Below are 13298 nucleotides of genomic sequence, written 5' to 3' on the forward strand. Positions count from 1 at the left end.
CGTCTGGGGGTCACAGCTATGGAGCGAACACCCGTGGCAGGAGGCGGTTGTTTATGTTGGAGGAAGAATGCAGAGGGAAGTCCATCCTCTGTGTCCATGTTCCCCTTGGGGAGGGCCTGCAGCGTGTGCGATCAGGGGTGGAAAGAGGCAGGCTGTGACCCCCTCACCCCACCGTCACCCCAGCTGCCCTCATCCTTACTCTTCAGCCTTGCCTGCCCTGCAGTCTCCCAGGCCCCGTTCTTACCTGGACTACACTGGGTCCCTTTTATGAACGCCCCTGAGGACCCCACCCCACTCACTCGTCTTGGGGACTGTCTCTTTGCAATCAGGAGAGAAAATGCTGACAAAGCCGACTCCTGTCGTCATGGCAACCATAGCCCTAATTATTATGTGAGGCGGGGTTCTCTCTGGCTGTGGGGAGGGGTTTGGGAGAGAGCAGGGGTGATGGGGTGGTGAAGCTGGAGCTGGGTAACCCCTGCAGGGCCGCTCCCCGTCTCAGCCTGTGCTGGCTCCAGAGCCCCTGAGCCTCAGCCTTCCCCGGTGCCCCTACCCTAGTGCATTCTTGGCCCCCTTACTGCGGCTGTGCAGTCCCTGGGCTGGCGTCCAGTCTCCTTCCCAGAAGTAAAATGCTCTACATGTGTGCTCTCATTGATCCTCAGGCCTGGGGTGGGGTGGGGGCGGGGGTGCAGGGATGGTGCTGTTTCTCTTTGCACTGGAGAAAATGGGAACCAAGGTCACCCAGGCAGTGATTAGATTTGTGACTGCAGCTAGGGTCGTCTGAGCCCAAGCCTCGGCCCTGTCGGCTGTGCCCCTCCCTGCTATCCTATGCATCAAGAGTGACTGTGGGGTCAGCTGACCTACCCTGGAATCCCCTCTGCCCCCACCCCTCTTCTCGCCACCCCCCCCCACCCAGAACACAGATGACCTCTTGGTGGCCTCGGCCGAGTGTCCAAGCGACGATGAGGACCTGGAGGAGTGTGAGCCCAGTACTGGTGAGTGCCTCTCCCCCCTCCCCTGCCCCGGGGCCCCCTGTAACACTGGGGGGGAGGGCGACTGTCACCTGGCCCATGCCCAAGGGCCTGCTGCCAGGACTTAGCTTTCCCTGACAGCTCCCTCCCTTCCTCACAGACTTCCCCACCAGGTCCCTCAGATGCCCTCTGGCGAGGCAGTTGTGACCTTTTAGTGGCCCATCTCAGCGGTAGTGAGGTCCCTAGACTTGGGGTTTTAGAGTCAGGGGATGCTGGGAAGAAAGGAAGGAGACTTTCCCTAGAAAGACGAGTAACTACAGCTCCCAGGAGTCCTGTTGTGGTGGGGGTGGGGGTGGGGGTAGACCTAGGAACTACAACTTCCATCAGCTCCTGGGTCCAGAACTACAACTCCCATCAGGCCCCAAGGCTTGGTGTTCTTGTTACTAGTAGAGCAGGGCTCTGCTGACCCTGACCCCCCTCATCCCTAGGCTCTGGGAGGTGGCTGGCGCTCTGGCTTGGAGGGTCTCCAGGCTGCCAGGGCAGTGACTGCACAGCAGCTCTGCGTGGACAGTGTGCTGGGGTGGGAGGTGTCCCCTGGGCCAAGCGCTTAATTTCCAGTGGCAGAGCTGCTATGAGAGGAACACAGGGCTGGGGTGGAAGGCTTCCAGGGATGGGGGGTTCTAGAGGGGCTGAAGGCCCCAGGGTGCAATTGCAGAGAGACCCGACTGGCAGAGTGGGGGTGAATCTTGAGTGCCGACTGGGGGAGTGGGGAGTGACATGGTGTGGGCAAGAAGTGCACTCCTGAGCAGACAGAGGGTGGGGTGGCTTTTAGGAGCTGGGGAAGGGGCAGGCTGGGAGGAACTGAGGTCTTGCTGGAGGCTGGCTGTGGGAATGGAAGAAGGACAGGATGTGTCACATGCCCCACTGTGGGAGTCTGGTGACGCCCCAGTGAGCCTGTGGGAGGGGAGGGTCCTCACATCTGTTATTTGGGGTGGCCCCTGGACCATGGGTATGGAAGGCTGGGGGTCAGGGTAGGTGCCAGGCAGGGGCGGGGGAGGCAGTGTGGTCGGCTGAGGTGGGCAGTGTGACCAGGCCATCCTGTGCAGCTGGCATGGTGGGTGGGCCTGCAGTAACAGCCAGCCCCAGAAAAGATGTTCAAGCTGAGGGTGTGGGTAGAACAAGAAGATTACAGGATCTAAGCAGTGACTATGAGACGTTAGGGGCAGAGGGGCAGATTCCAGAGACCATGGGCTGAGGGATTTCTGAGGTGCAGGCCACTGACCTCCCTCCTGCAGTCCCAGACCTAGAGGATGAAGCCTAACTATCCTCTGTGTCTCCCCAGTAGGCCAGAGCTGAGGGGCTGTCCCTGCAGTCCTGGGGGAGCTGTAGGCTGCTGGGCTGGAAAGGCCCCCCTTGACGGCAGGGGCCTATGCCTTCTGAAACAGGTGCTGCTCACAGTGGGAAGTCCCTCTGCTTGGCCCTCTGGGGCTGGGGGCTGTCCCTCCATCTCACTGGGTGACCTTGGCTCAGGGACTCCAAGCTCAAACCCCACCATTGCTCTGGGGAAGCTCTGGACATCTGGCAGCTTCCACCTGGGGCTTCCTCCCACAGCTCTCCTCACTTAATGGGGGCTCCTGTAGGCAGGCACAGTGCCTCTGGGCCAGGCCTGCCTAGAGTGGCTGTGAAGAATGGCCTGCTGAGAGCCCTGGTGTATGGCTTTGGACTGTCCTGGGGACAGAGGGTCACGGGAAAAGGGCTCCACTTGCCCCTGTTCACCCATGCCTGCCCCTATGCACGTGCTGGGAGTGGGCTCCCAGGCTGAGAGGGGTCTCTGGATGTTCTCCCTGATCCTGCAGAGGGGGTCCTGGGCCAGGTGCTTGCTGCAGAGGGACTTGCAGCACACCGGGACACACCAGGACACATAACCCTGTCTACCTAAGGGTCTCTCGCCTCCCAGCTGTGGCTCTGAGCCTCATCGGTGCATGTCTGGCTGATGTGAGCCCCTTTAGGCCATGTTAGGATAGGGGCGAGGTCACTGACCATTGGATTGATGCTCCTGGGAAAAGGCCCATGCACATATGGGGCAGATAGATGATGGAGAAGCAATGGAAGTCAGGGGATAGAGAGAGACTGGTGTGCCAGCCCAATGCCTAGCCAAAAAAGTAAGGTGGGGCAGGGAGGGCAGGATGCATACTTGAGCCCCTAGAGGAAACCAGCGGTGTCCTGGACTGGCTTTCCCCATCCCTGCATCACACTGTCATGTGTTCACATTTACACATACAGGCCCACACCACTCTGAAGTGTTTAAAGTGGATTCTTATCATCTGATGGGAGGCCAGGCAAGGACTGAGATGCCCCAAGCTGGTCTAGACTAAGTCCCCCTCAATACTCCAGAGGGGGAGGGGAGCTCCAGCCCACGCCTGTCCAGTCCCACAGTGCAGGGGGCTTTTTCCCCAGCAGCTGACTAGGCCTCCTTTAGGTCCAAGGTCAGTATTGGGAGGTGGAGGTAGCCTGGGTGGAGACAGTGGCTGCCCAGGAACAACCCCAGGGTGCTTGCACTCATTCCACCTTGGATCCGGGTGTAGGGTCTTGGATCATCCCCGTTCACCCCCTCCGAGCCCTGACCTGGGCCCCTGCACAGCCCCCAGGCCCCTTCCTCAGCCTGGTGAGACCATCACCTAACCTGGTCATTTGCTTACAGGCTGGCAGCCCAACTAAAGAAGGATATTGTTGGGATACAGTGCATGCACTTTTTTGAATGTCTCTAGGGGGCATGCATTGTATTGTTGGAAAGGTGACCCCTTGTTGTCTTAGCTGCCCCAACCTGCATGTTGTTACCTGCCCCGCAATTGAGTTTGCCATCGCTGGGTCATTAGGAAGAGCACACATGGGCTCCGACCCACAGAGGCACGTGTACCTCTGCCCCAACACATGCTCTGGACAGAGGCCTTCACAGATACGTCCATACACACGTTTGTGGACCTACCTGCACGTTCACATGTGCCAGTTCCATGGGCACACTTGTGCACAACCAGGAGAGCACGTGGCATTCTTGCTGAGACTCACCGAGGCACACATGCATGGACTCAGACCTCTGTGGTTTGTACACAGAAGCACACATGCACACGAGCACAGTCTCACAAACGCACTCACACGGAGTCTTGCGAATGTGTGCTTAGAGCTCTCCAGATACCCAGCTCAGACCTACAGAGATTCACACTTTCATATGCACAGTCTCACCTAGGTTCACACATGCAGGCCACATCAGCACACAGATGCTGAAACCCACCAAGGCACTTGCACGAGCTCAGAGGTACATACACATGGTGCTCAGACCCTCTGGGGCACACCTACACACACGCTCGGCTCTGTTGAGGTTCACACTAAATATTCAGAAGTACATGCACATAGTCAGACCTGTAGAAGCACTTACATATTTCAGACACTTGATGCATGTGTATATTTCAGATTTAAGCTTGTATACACATGTGCTTGGACACATTGAGGCATGTGTTTGTCAGACTCAAGGAACTCTACTTCCTTGATCGCTCACACACATGCATGTGTAGACTTATCTGTACACGATGCTCACACGTGCCCCGACCACAGGGTGTATCCAGTACACCCACATTCAGGCTTCTAGAAGCTCACCTGTCTTGCATGTACCTGTGCCCATGGAGTGCACCCTCCTGCCCAGACCCCTCAGGGGCCCACGTGAGTTCAGACCTACCGAGGCTCGTGCTGACATGCACACCTGGGGCCCCCAAGGCATGCTCAGACCTACCTAAGGGAGACAATGAAAAGTCTCCTTCAGAGAGGGTATTCATATCAAAGCTGAGGATCCCTGGGAGAGGTGGGGCCCAATCCATCAGGTCCCGTTCTCATTCCTCTGGACTTTGTCATCTGGAGACCCTTGTCTGGCCTAGATTCCTATGTTTGGTTGGTCTGGGGACCGTTGTCTGGTCTGAGTACCCATTTCACCATTCCCATATCCCAGCACACACCCAGAATACGATGGTGGTGCAGAGACAACACCCACAATAAACCCTCCCATTGAAAAAAGGGAAGGGTGGAAGACACCTAGAAGCTCCAAGTTCCTAGCAGCAAGGAAATCCAGCCAGCAGGTAGTGCAAGACCTTGGCTCGGTGATGGGAAATGTCTTCATTAAACCCTGCCTCTGTTTTCTGGGAGAAACTCCCCTCTTCTTTGTCTGGGGCCCCTGGCTCTACCCTCTGAGAGGCTCTTCCCAGTCCATTATCCTCTATGGCCACCTCAAAAGTGGGTGTTGGGACAAATGAACTTCTTGGGGCTCTTCACTTCCTGCTCATTCATATTTGGGTACCCAAAGGTTGTTTTAAGCCTCAAAGAATCACACCTAGTCTTTTTTTTCCTAGATATAATTCTCAAGCCTAAATTGTTTCCTTGTCTCTCTATCTCATGCCTATGGCTCTTAATTTCGTGGCAACTCTCTTGAGGGCATTTGAATCAGTAGGTGGGGTGTCTCGCCCCTAATCTGACCCTGCAACCCAAGTCCTGTGCCCAGGTGATAAATTTTATTGGGTCATTGCCTCTCAAAACCTTTTTTAATCTTCTCTCTTACTGTTTGGGTTTGGAAACAGTTGCCTTTTCTAACACTTGTTGGGCCCAGATTTCTGGATTTCCCCCTATCTCTGCTTGCACATCAGCCACTTCTTTCCTAAACTTGTCTCTTTCTTGTGATACTTTACTAAAAGCATAAAGTAAAAGCTAATGTGTCACTCCACAACTCTTATCCATCCCTTTCCCTGGGCACCTCAGTCTCCAGGTCATCACAAGCAACGGCTCTTACCCAAGGTTTTGCCCTGACCTCATTTGTGTCTTCATCTTTTGAGCCTCCAAATCCGTGTCTCTGGATTGTTACGTGCGCACCACAGGTTTCATTATTGCGATACCCATTTCTGTGCTGGTGTCTGTACTGATCAAGGTAAACTTCGTTTCTGTGACTGATAACCCCAAAACTCTGTGGTCACTTCCAGAGGAGTTTCTCAGTCAGGTAAAGCCTCACCTGGGTGCTGCGGGTCAGCAGGTGGCTCTCCCCCAGGGTGCTTTAGGAATCCAGACGTCTTTCGTTTTGTGGCTCCTCCATTTTCAAGGTCACTGCAAAAGGAGAACAAGCATGGAGGCTGGAACCCAGGAAGGCTCTTACAGGCCAGTGCTGGCAGGGTGAACACTTTGTCACATGGCCGCACCTAATTGCAAGGGATGCTGGGAAACGTAATCTAGCTGCCCAGGAGAAGATGGAAATGAGTTTGGTGAACTTTGTGGTAACCTCTGCTACGTAGAGGTACAGGATGTGTGCTCACCACCTCACTGGTGAACTCATGTGTTCTGAGTGCATGCTCGGACCCGGGCCCAGAGGCAAGCAGACATGTGAAAACGGAGCCAGAGATACCCTCACATGCACAGAGCCAGAGGTGTGCTTGCATGCACAGACATCTATTCAGACTCTCTGACATGTGTGCTCATCAACCTGGATCCATCAAGGTTCAGATACGCATACATACATGTGTGCTTAGAGGCATATGTCCAGTGGCACAGAGGGTATACACACATGACGCAGCTCATTTTCCTTGACCTTGAAGCTGTCCTGGCATCTGCCCTTGCTGAGGGCATTTCAAGATGGTGGAGAGACACCATCCTTCTGGCCACTGCCCACAGTTGCACAGGTTGTTTTCTGCTCTAACAGGTGAGTAAGGGCCGAAATCCAGCCAGTGCTCTGCCCACCAAGCAGTGCGCTGTGAGCCCTGGCACAGGGCTGTGTCCACTTTGAGTGTCTGCCCTTTGCCTGCTCCATGCAAAATGTCCTGTGGGTGGGTGGCCTTTCTTGGTTAGGTCCCCTAGCACTGGTTGGGGAGGCCTTGGTTGCCTGATCACTTAGACTCTCACACGGTCAACCTCAGTTCCATACTCCCCTTTGGGGGTGGGCATACCTTGCTTAGGTGGCAGCCCCAAAGGAAGGAGAGTTGGCTGGGGATGAGGGCCGTGGTGCTCAGGAATGGCTGGCGGTCTCCTTGGTTGGAATGGAATTTTCTTTAGTAAGTAGGAGTGGCAGACACTGAAATTCAATTGTTTCTTAAGATGCTGAAGACGGAGGGTAGGTGGCATCTGGGAGAAGTGTGCACCTGGGTTTCCAAATGTAGCTGCCTGAAGTGGGGGTAGAGGGGAAGGAGACTACCGTAGAGTCCTCACCAGCCTTTCCTGGTACATGCCATCCCAGTATGCACCCTTAGCATAGAGCTGGATCCAAGTCCTAGCCATCGTAGTCTGCCCCCCACCCCAAAAGCAGAGGGGAGGGTTGGCCCAGGAGCCCCAGGTTGGACTTCTCGCAGCAAGGGGTCTCAGGAGTGTCCTCCCCTCCCCCAGGCCCTGCCAAGTCCTCACCAGGGGATTCAGATCCTTTCTGGACCAGCTTCTGACCCCAGGAAAGCTCAGTACTTGTGTTGCGTGTGACTCGACTGCCAGAGAGCAGAGGGTTGAGGCAGTGTTGACATCCGAGGGGGTTCTCTGCAGCATTTTTCTGATGGGGAGTGGGAGCAGGGTGCAGGGAGAAGCTGATATTTGGGGGCACAAAGGGGCATGGTGGGAGGGGAGTCCTGATGGGCTGGGGGATGGAGTGAGGGAAAAATGCCCCCAGGGGACTTGTAATCAAAGCCCAGGGCAGAGAGAGCTCAGGGAAAACCACTAGGAGTTGAGTGAAGCAGGGACTGGGCAGAGACCCAGACATAGGGGTCAGGGAGTATGACCTGCATGGGAGGCCTCTGGGGGCTGGAGTGCCTGGAAACCTATGTGCTCCAAAGGCCTAAAGATCCAGCACGTGGGGCCAGTGGTCAGGGCACTCAGGCTGGGCAGGATTTGTCCGTGGGTGAAGGCCTGAACACCACTGCTGCTCCCCCACCTAAGCCTAGATAGGTGGGCAAAGAGACTAGAGGGCCAAGTCTGTGCCCTGGGGACTGGATCAGCTCCTCTAGAGCAGGACACACACCCCCTGCCCAGCAAGGGCCTCCTTGTTTTAGGTCCTGAGTCTGTCAGTCTGGGGTCAGCCTTTACTCTGAAACTTCTAGGAGCATCTGATGCCCCAGTTGACGATTGGAGGTGGAGCAGGCCGGGTGTGAGAACTGGGCACACCAAGCAAGGCTCCTGCCAGAATGAATGCTCAGCAGTGCTGCTGCCTGGAGGGGTGGGTGGCAGTTGGTGTCGAAGGCCAGCTTCTTGGGTGTGCAGGGGCTACCATCCCCCTTGCCCAGGTACTTAGCCTGGCCCGGCTCAGAGGAAATACTTGAGGGATAGTCCTCCCTTTCCCCTGGTGAAGAAATAATGAGAGCTAATGAGTCGCGGCTTTGTGCCAGGCTCAGTGCTGGGTGCTAGGGAGACAGACAAATGGGATTTGGGCCTCTGGTCCTTTTCTGACAATGGGTCCCAGTCTGCTGCTTCCAGGACAGGGTAGGGATATGGTGTCAGAGGCACTCAAGGCAGGAAGGATCCTTGGAAGTGTGCCTAGAAGAGCTGTTTGAATGGATTCTGAAGGACGAGTGAGAGATCATAATGGGGTAAGGGATGGTGTTCTTAATAGAAGGTAAGATCTCAAAGACGGCAGGTAGTGTGGGCCGGCAGTATGGCCTCCAGATGGCTGCAGAGAGGGGAGCCTGCCATAAGCGGGCCCAGGATGCTACCACCTGACTGCTGGCTGCTGAGCTTATTCCTTATTTAAGGGTCAGGGTACCAGGCCTCCCTTTGGTGAGGCAGGGGTCAGGTGAGGGCTGAGAGGGTATGTTATGTGTCTCCTTAGACTGAAGGGTCCAATATCCTGATTTTACAGATCAGGAAATTGAGGCCCAGGGTTTGAGCAAAACTTGCCCACAGTCATACAGTGATTTAGTGACAGAACAGGTGTCTGGCTCCAATGTTAGCTTCCAAGCCAAGAGTCAGCCTCGGCAGATTCCCGGAGGCCTGGGGAGGATGGTTCCGGCTTTCCTGGGCTCCACAGGAGTCCTGCCCTTTCCTTGCCTCTGCGAGCCACAAAGGGCCTGGACAGTCCATGCATACACCTGGCCTCGGCCCGACACCTGCTGGCTGGTAAGGCCCCTGCCTGGCTCAGGCCTCAGCGTCCTTATCCTTAAAAAAATGGATGCTGGGCACTTCCAGCTTTACAAAACATGCTTCTCTGCTGTTGGCTCAGCCTGCAGAGGGCCAGGAGCCCAGAGCCCTCGAGATCTGAGGTGCAGGGGAGCCCTTTTCAGGCAGGAGATTGGAGCCTGGTGGGGAGAACAGCCAAGGCTGACGCTTCAGTGGCTGACTGGGTGGCTAAGGATGGCACTGTGAGATGGAGCTGTGATCAGAAGGCTCAGCAGGGGGTCTGAATAGTAGTACCAAGAACAGAGGGCTTTGGGTGGGGGCAGCAGAAGATGCTCGAATACTTACAGGTGGAATGGGGCCACCCTGGCTGAAGGGGGAAGATGGGACCTGGCTATGGCAGCCCTGGGATGCTAGCCACAGAGCGGGAGGGAACTTGTAGATGGGATCTGTGAAGACTAGACCTGCAAGGCCAGGAAGGGCACTGGGTAGGGCCTGAGCCTTGCTGGTGGGAGAGCTAGATAGGAAGCCTCCAGCCCCACCAGGCCAGAGCGCCCCTGCAAGTGGAGTGAGCCCTCCCATCTGCCATCTAGAGCCGGGTTCCAGCTCCCTCCCCCTAGAGCCCAGGTTGAGTTGAGAGAGGGCCCAGGGGGGTTGGTGGGAATTGTAGTTGTTGCCCATGGGGGCTGATGGGGATTGTGGTCCACACCTGTCCAAGGGCTAATGGGAGTTGTAGTTCTCACCCTTTGGGGCTGATAGGAGCTGTAGTTTCTGTCATGGGGTCCCAAGTTATCAGACCTATGAAAGCCCTCTCCCCTAGTCGCCATGGGCCCTGTATTAGCAAGTGCATCCTCCCAGATGGCTGTGTATGTATTTTCTTTCCTTTTTTTGCTTTCTTCTTCTTTCCGTTGTTTTATTATTGTTTTAACAATAATAAGAGGGCCAGAGGCAGTCAAGCCCTGGTCAGGTCCTGGCGACCCCTGGGGGTTTTGGGGAGGGGGAGGGGGGAAGTCAGTGGGGGCTAGAGGTGGAGGGTGAAGGAGAACGTTGGGGAGTTAGTATTAGCTCAGGAATGATGTGTCCTTGCTCACTGCCCCCACTCACTCTGCGCCCCTCCCTACCTCCCTGCCTTGCCTTGGCACCTTGCCACCCCCTCCCAGAGTCCTATGGGACAGGACCCTGCCCTGGTGTGTCTGTAGAACCCTATCCCGGTGTGTCTGCCTCCTCCCTGCCCACTCTCAAGAGGGCCTTCTCTCTTGCACCCTCAACTTCTCTCTCCACACCAACTAGCAATTAGCTTCCAAAGCCCCTTTACTTGGTCATTCCCTCTCACATCCTCTCACCCATCACAGCAGTTCCAGCATAAATGTCTGTCATGTGCCTCCCGTCCAAATTCTCCTTCCCCCTGCTCCCTTTATCCACTCACCCCCCACGCTGACACCAAGTGGCGGCAACGGTTCCCCAGCTCCAGCCTGTACTGTGCAGATTTCAGGTTTGTGTTTAATGAGGGGGAGAGGGCACAAATAAGGGAGGAGAGAGAGGAGTCAGGAGGAAGCAAGATGTCCAGGGATAGAAGAGTGAGGGAGGGAAATACCTAACAGATAGACAGAAAACGTTGTACGGAAAAGTTGTTTTTTCTTATTTTTTTCCGGGAGAACCCGCTTACACAGCTCTGTTTGTAATTTTTTTCTTCATGCTAAAATCACACGGCCTATTTGTTGATGTAAGTTGCCTGAATTCCGTGGTATGCTATCTTCTTTTTTAAAAACAAAAGCAAAAAAAAAAAAAAAAGAAAAATCTAGAAAAAAAAAAAACCCTAAAAGATATCGTTGTTAGGTTTGTTTAAATGCTGCTGTTGTATCTGTTTTTAAAGTCTTAAACCGATAGATTTTTTTGTTTTTTTGTTTTTTTCCTTTTCTTTTCGATTTCCTTTCCTTTCTGTTCCTTTTGGTTTCTTAAGACAAACAAAAGACCAAAACCCAGAGAGCCTCAGAGCCCGAGCGTGGGGTGCCCAGGGCCTCCGGGCCCCGCCCGCTTAAAGCGCAGCGCTCCGGCCGGCTGGCGGGCGGGCGCAGCCCGCTCTAGTCTCCGCCAAAGCCAATTGGAACCGATTTGGGTGCTGTTTGGGTCAGGCTGTTGTTGCTCGCTGGCCGCCTGCGCCCCGGCCCGCGCTGACGCCCTGCCTTTTTTCTTCTCTCTCTTGTTCTAGGAGGAGAGTTAATATTGCCCATTATCACGGAGGACTCCTTAGACCCCCCTCCCGTGGCCACCCGGTCCCCCTTCGTGCCCCCACCCCCCACCTTCTACCCCTTTCTCACGGGCGTGGGCGCTACCCAAGACACCCTGCCCCCTCCCGCGGCCCGCCGCCCGCCCGCCGGCGGCCCGTGCCAGGCCGAGCAGGACGACAGCGACTGCGAGGAGCCCATCGAGGCCTCAGGCTTCGCCTCCGGGGAGGTCTTTGACTCCAGCCTCCCCCCCACGGACGACGAGGACTTTTACACCACCTTCCCCCTGGTCACGGACCGCACCACCCTCCTGTCGCCCCGCAAACCCGCTCCCCGGCCCAACCTCAGGACAGATGGGGCCACGGGCGCCCCCGGGGTGCTGCTGGCCCCCTCCGCCCCGGCCCCCAACCTGCCGGCGGGTAAAATGAACCATCGCGACCCGCTGCAGCCCCTGCTGGAGAACCCGCCCCCGGGGCCCGGGGCGCCCACCTCCTTCGAGCCGCGGAGGCCCCCGCCCCTGCGCCCCGGCGTGACCTCCGCGCCCGGCTTCCCCCATCTGCCCACAGCCTACCCCACAGGGCCCGGGGAGCGGGGCCCGCCCGGCGCGGTGGAGGTGATCCGGGAGTCCAGCAGCACCACGGGCATGGTGGTGGGCATCGTGGCGGCCGCGGCGCTCTGCATCCTCATCCTCCTCTACGCCATGTACAAGTACCGCAACCGCGACGAGGGCTCCTACCAGGTGGACCAGAGCCGGAACTACATCAGTAACTCGGCCCAGAGCAACGGGGCGGTGGTGAAAGAGAAGGTCCCGGCCGCCCCCAAGACGCCCAGCAAGGCCAAGAAGAACAAAGACAAGGAGTATTACGTCTGAGCCCCCGGCCTGCGCCCCACTGCCAGCTGCCCCTCCCGGGACGGCCCGGGAGGATGGCGCGCCGGGGGACCGCGCCCTGGCTGCCTCGGACTTCTCTCACAAAGAGGAAACGCAAAAAAAAAAAAAAGAAAAAAGGAAAACCCCGTGCTTGCCCCCTTCCTTCTGCCAGCCCGGCGCAGTGGCACCGTCTGTCCCGGGGCTGCCTGTCCCTCCTGGGGCTGCCTATCCGTCTTGGGGCTGCCTGCCCCTCGCGGCTCTGCGCCCCCGCCAGGCAGGGCACGTGCTCACAGCCCTGGGTTGATTTATTTTTTTAAGGGGAGGTAGTTTTATTTTGGTGGGGTTGGGCGGGAAGGAAGGCTGGGGGTTTTGTAAAGCGTCCACTACTCGTCCCGTTAATTTCCCTCAGTTTCTTTCTTCTCCCTCCCTCTGTCCCTCCTGCCTTCCTTCTCTTCCCAAGCCCTGCAGTCCCCACGCCAGGCTTGCTGTGTCACTGTCCCCTCCCTCCTTACCCTCTTCTCCCTTTTTCGTGTGTCTGGTTCCTTCCTTCCTTTCCTCCCTTTGGGTTTCCAGAGTTGGTGGGAGAAGGGCGGGAAGGTGGGCCGGGGGCAACCGTGTAGGTGGGCAGCGTGGGGCAGGGCAATGGGGCTGCCCCCAGAGTTGCCCAACTCCGCTTGCCAGGAGGAGGCCCCTGCCCGGTGCCACCCAGGAAAGGGGCTCAGGCCTGGCCGAAGGCCTGTTTTGTGCCGCCGGGCGACGTGCATTGATGGGAACCTGCCGGAGGTGCAGGGGTGGGGGGCGGGTGGGGGGGAAGGCAAATGCAGATATATATTAAAGACAAATAATCTAGATACCACGAGCAGCCGCCTGTGGCACCTGTCGGGCGCGGGCAACAGGGAAGAGAGGGAGCGAGGTGTTGTCCGCAGACTGCTGGGGTCACCCCTCTGCCCACGGGCTCCCTGCTCCCCCAGTTTTTTTTTCTCTCTTTGTTAACAAATGTGTCTGAGTCTTGGAAAACACCCCAACCCCGGAAATGTGTGGGAACAAGAAAACAAAAACTTTCCAAATCCCATCGGCCCTGTGCAGTTTGTTTGGGGCAGGTGCTGGCTTTGGGCTGGGGTCTCGGCC

At 56.7% G+C, this 13298-nt stretch overlaps 1 protein-coding gene across 12 annotated transcripts in view; it reads left to right on the forward strand.

Annotated features, from left to right (window-relative positions):
- The window catches only part of NRXN2 (neurexin 2), a 100032-nt gene extending 87086 nt beyond the window's left edge, over positions 1 to 12946 (forward strand). For 11 of the 12 annotated variants that reach the window (XM_077115834.1, XM_077115838.1, XM_077115836.1 and 8 more), the window contains 2 exons: positions 914 to 992; positions 11287 to 12946. In XM_077115834.1, coding sequence (XP_076971949.1) covers positions 914 to 992; positions 11287 to 12173 — 966 coding nt within the window. In that variant the 3' untranslated portion in view covers positions 12174 to 12946. Of the gene's footprint in view, positions 1 to 913; positions 993 to 4965; positions 10817 to 11286 lie in introns of those variants that run through there. The other variant, XM_077115842.1, reaches the window with a different exon arrangement.
- The last annotated feature ends 352 nt before the right edge of the window (positions 12947 to 13298 follow it).

Source organism: Tamandua tetradactyla, chromosome 9 (genome assembly GCF_023851605.1).
Source record: "Tamandua tetradactyla isolate mTamTet1 chromosome 9, mTamTet1.pri, whole genome shotgun sequence".
Classification (NCBI taxonomy): Eukaryota; Metazoa; Chordata; class Mammalia; order Pilosa; family Myrmecophagidae; genus Tamandua; species Tamandua tetradactyla.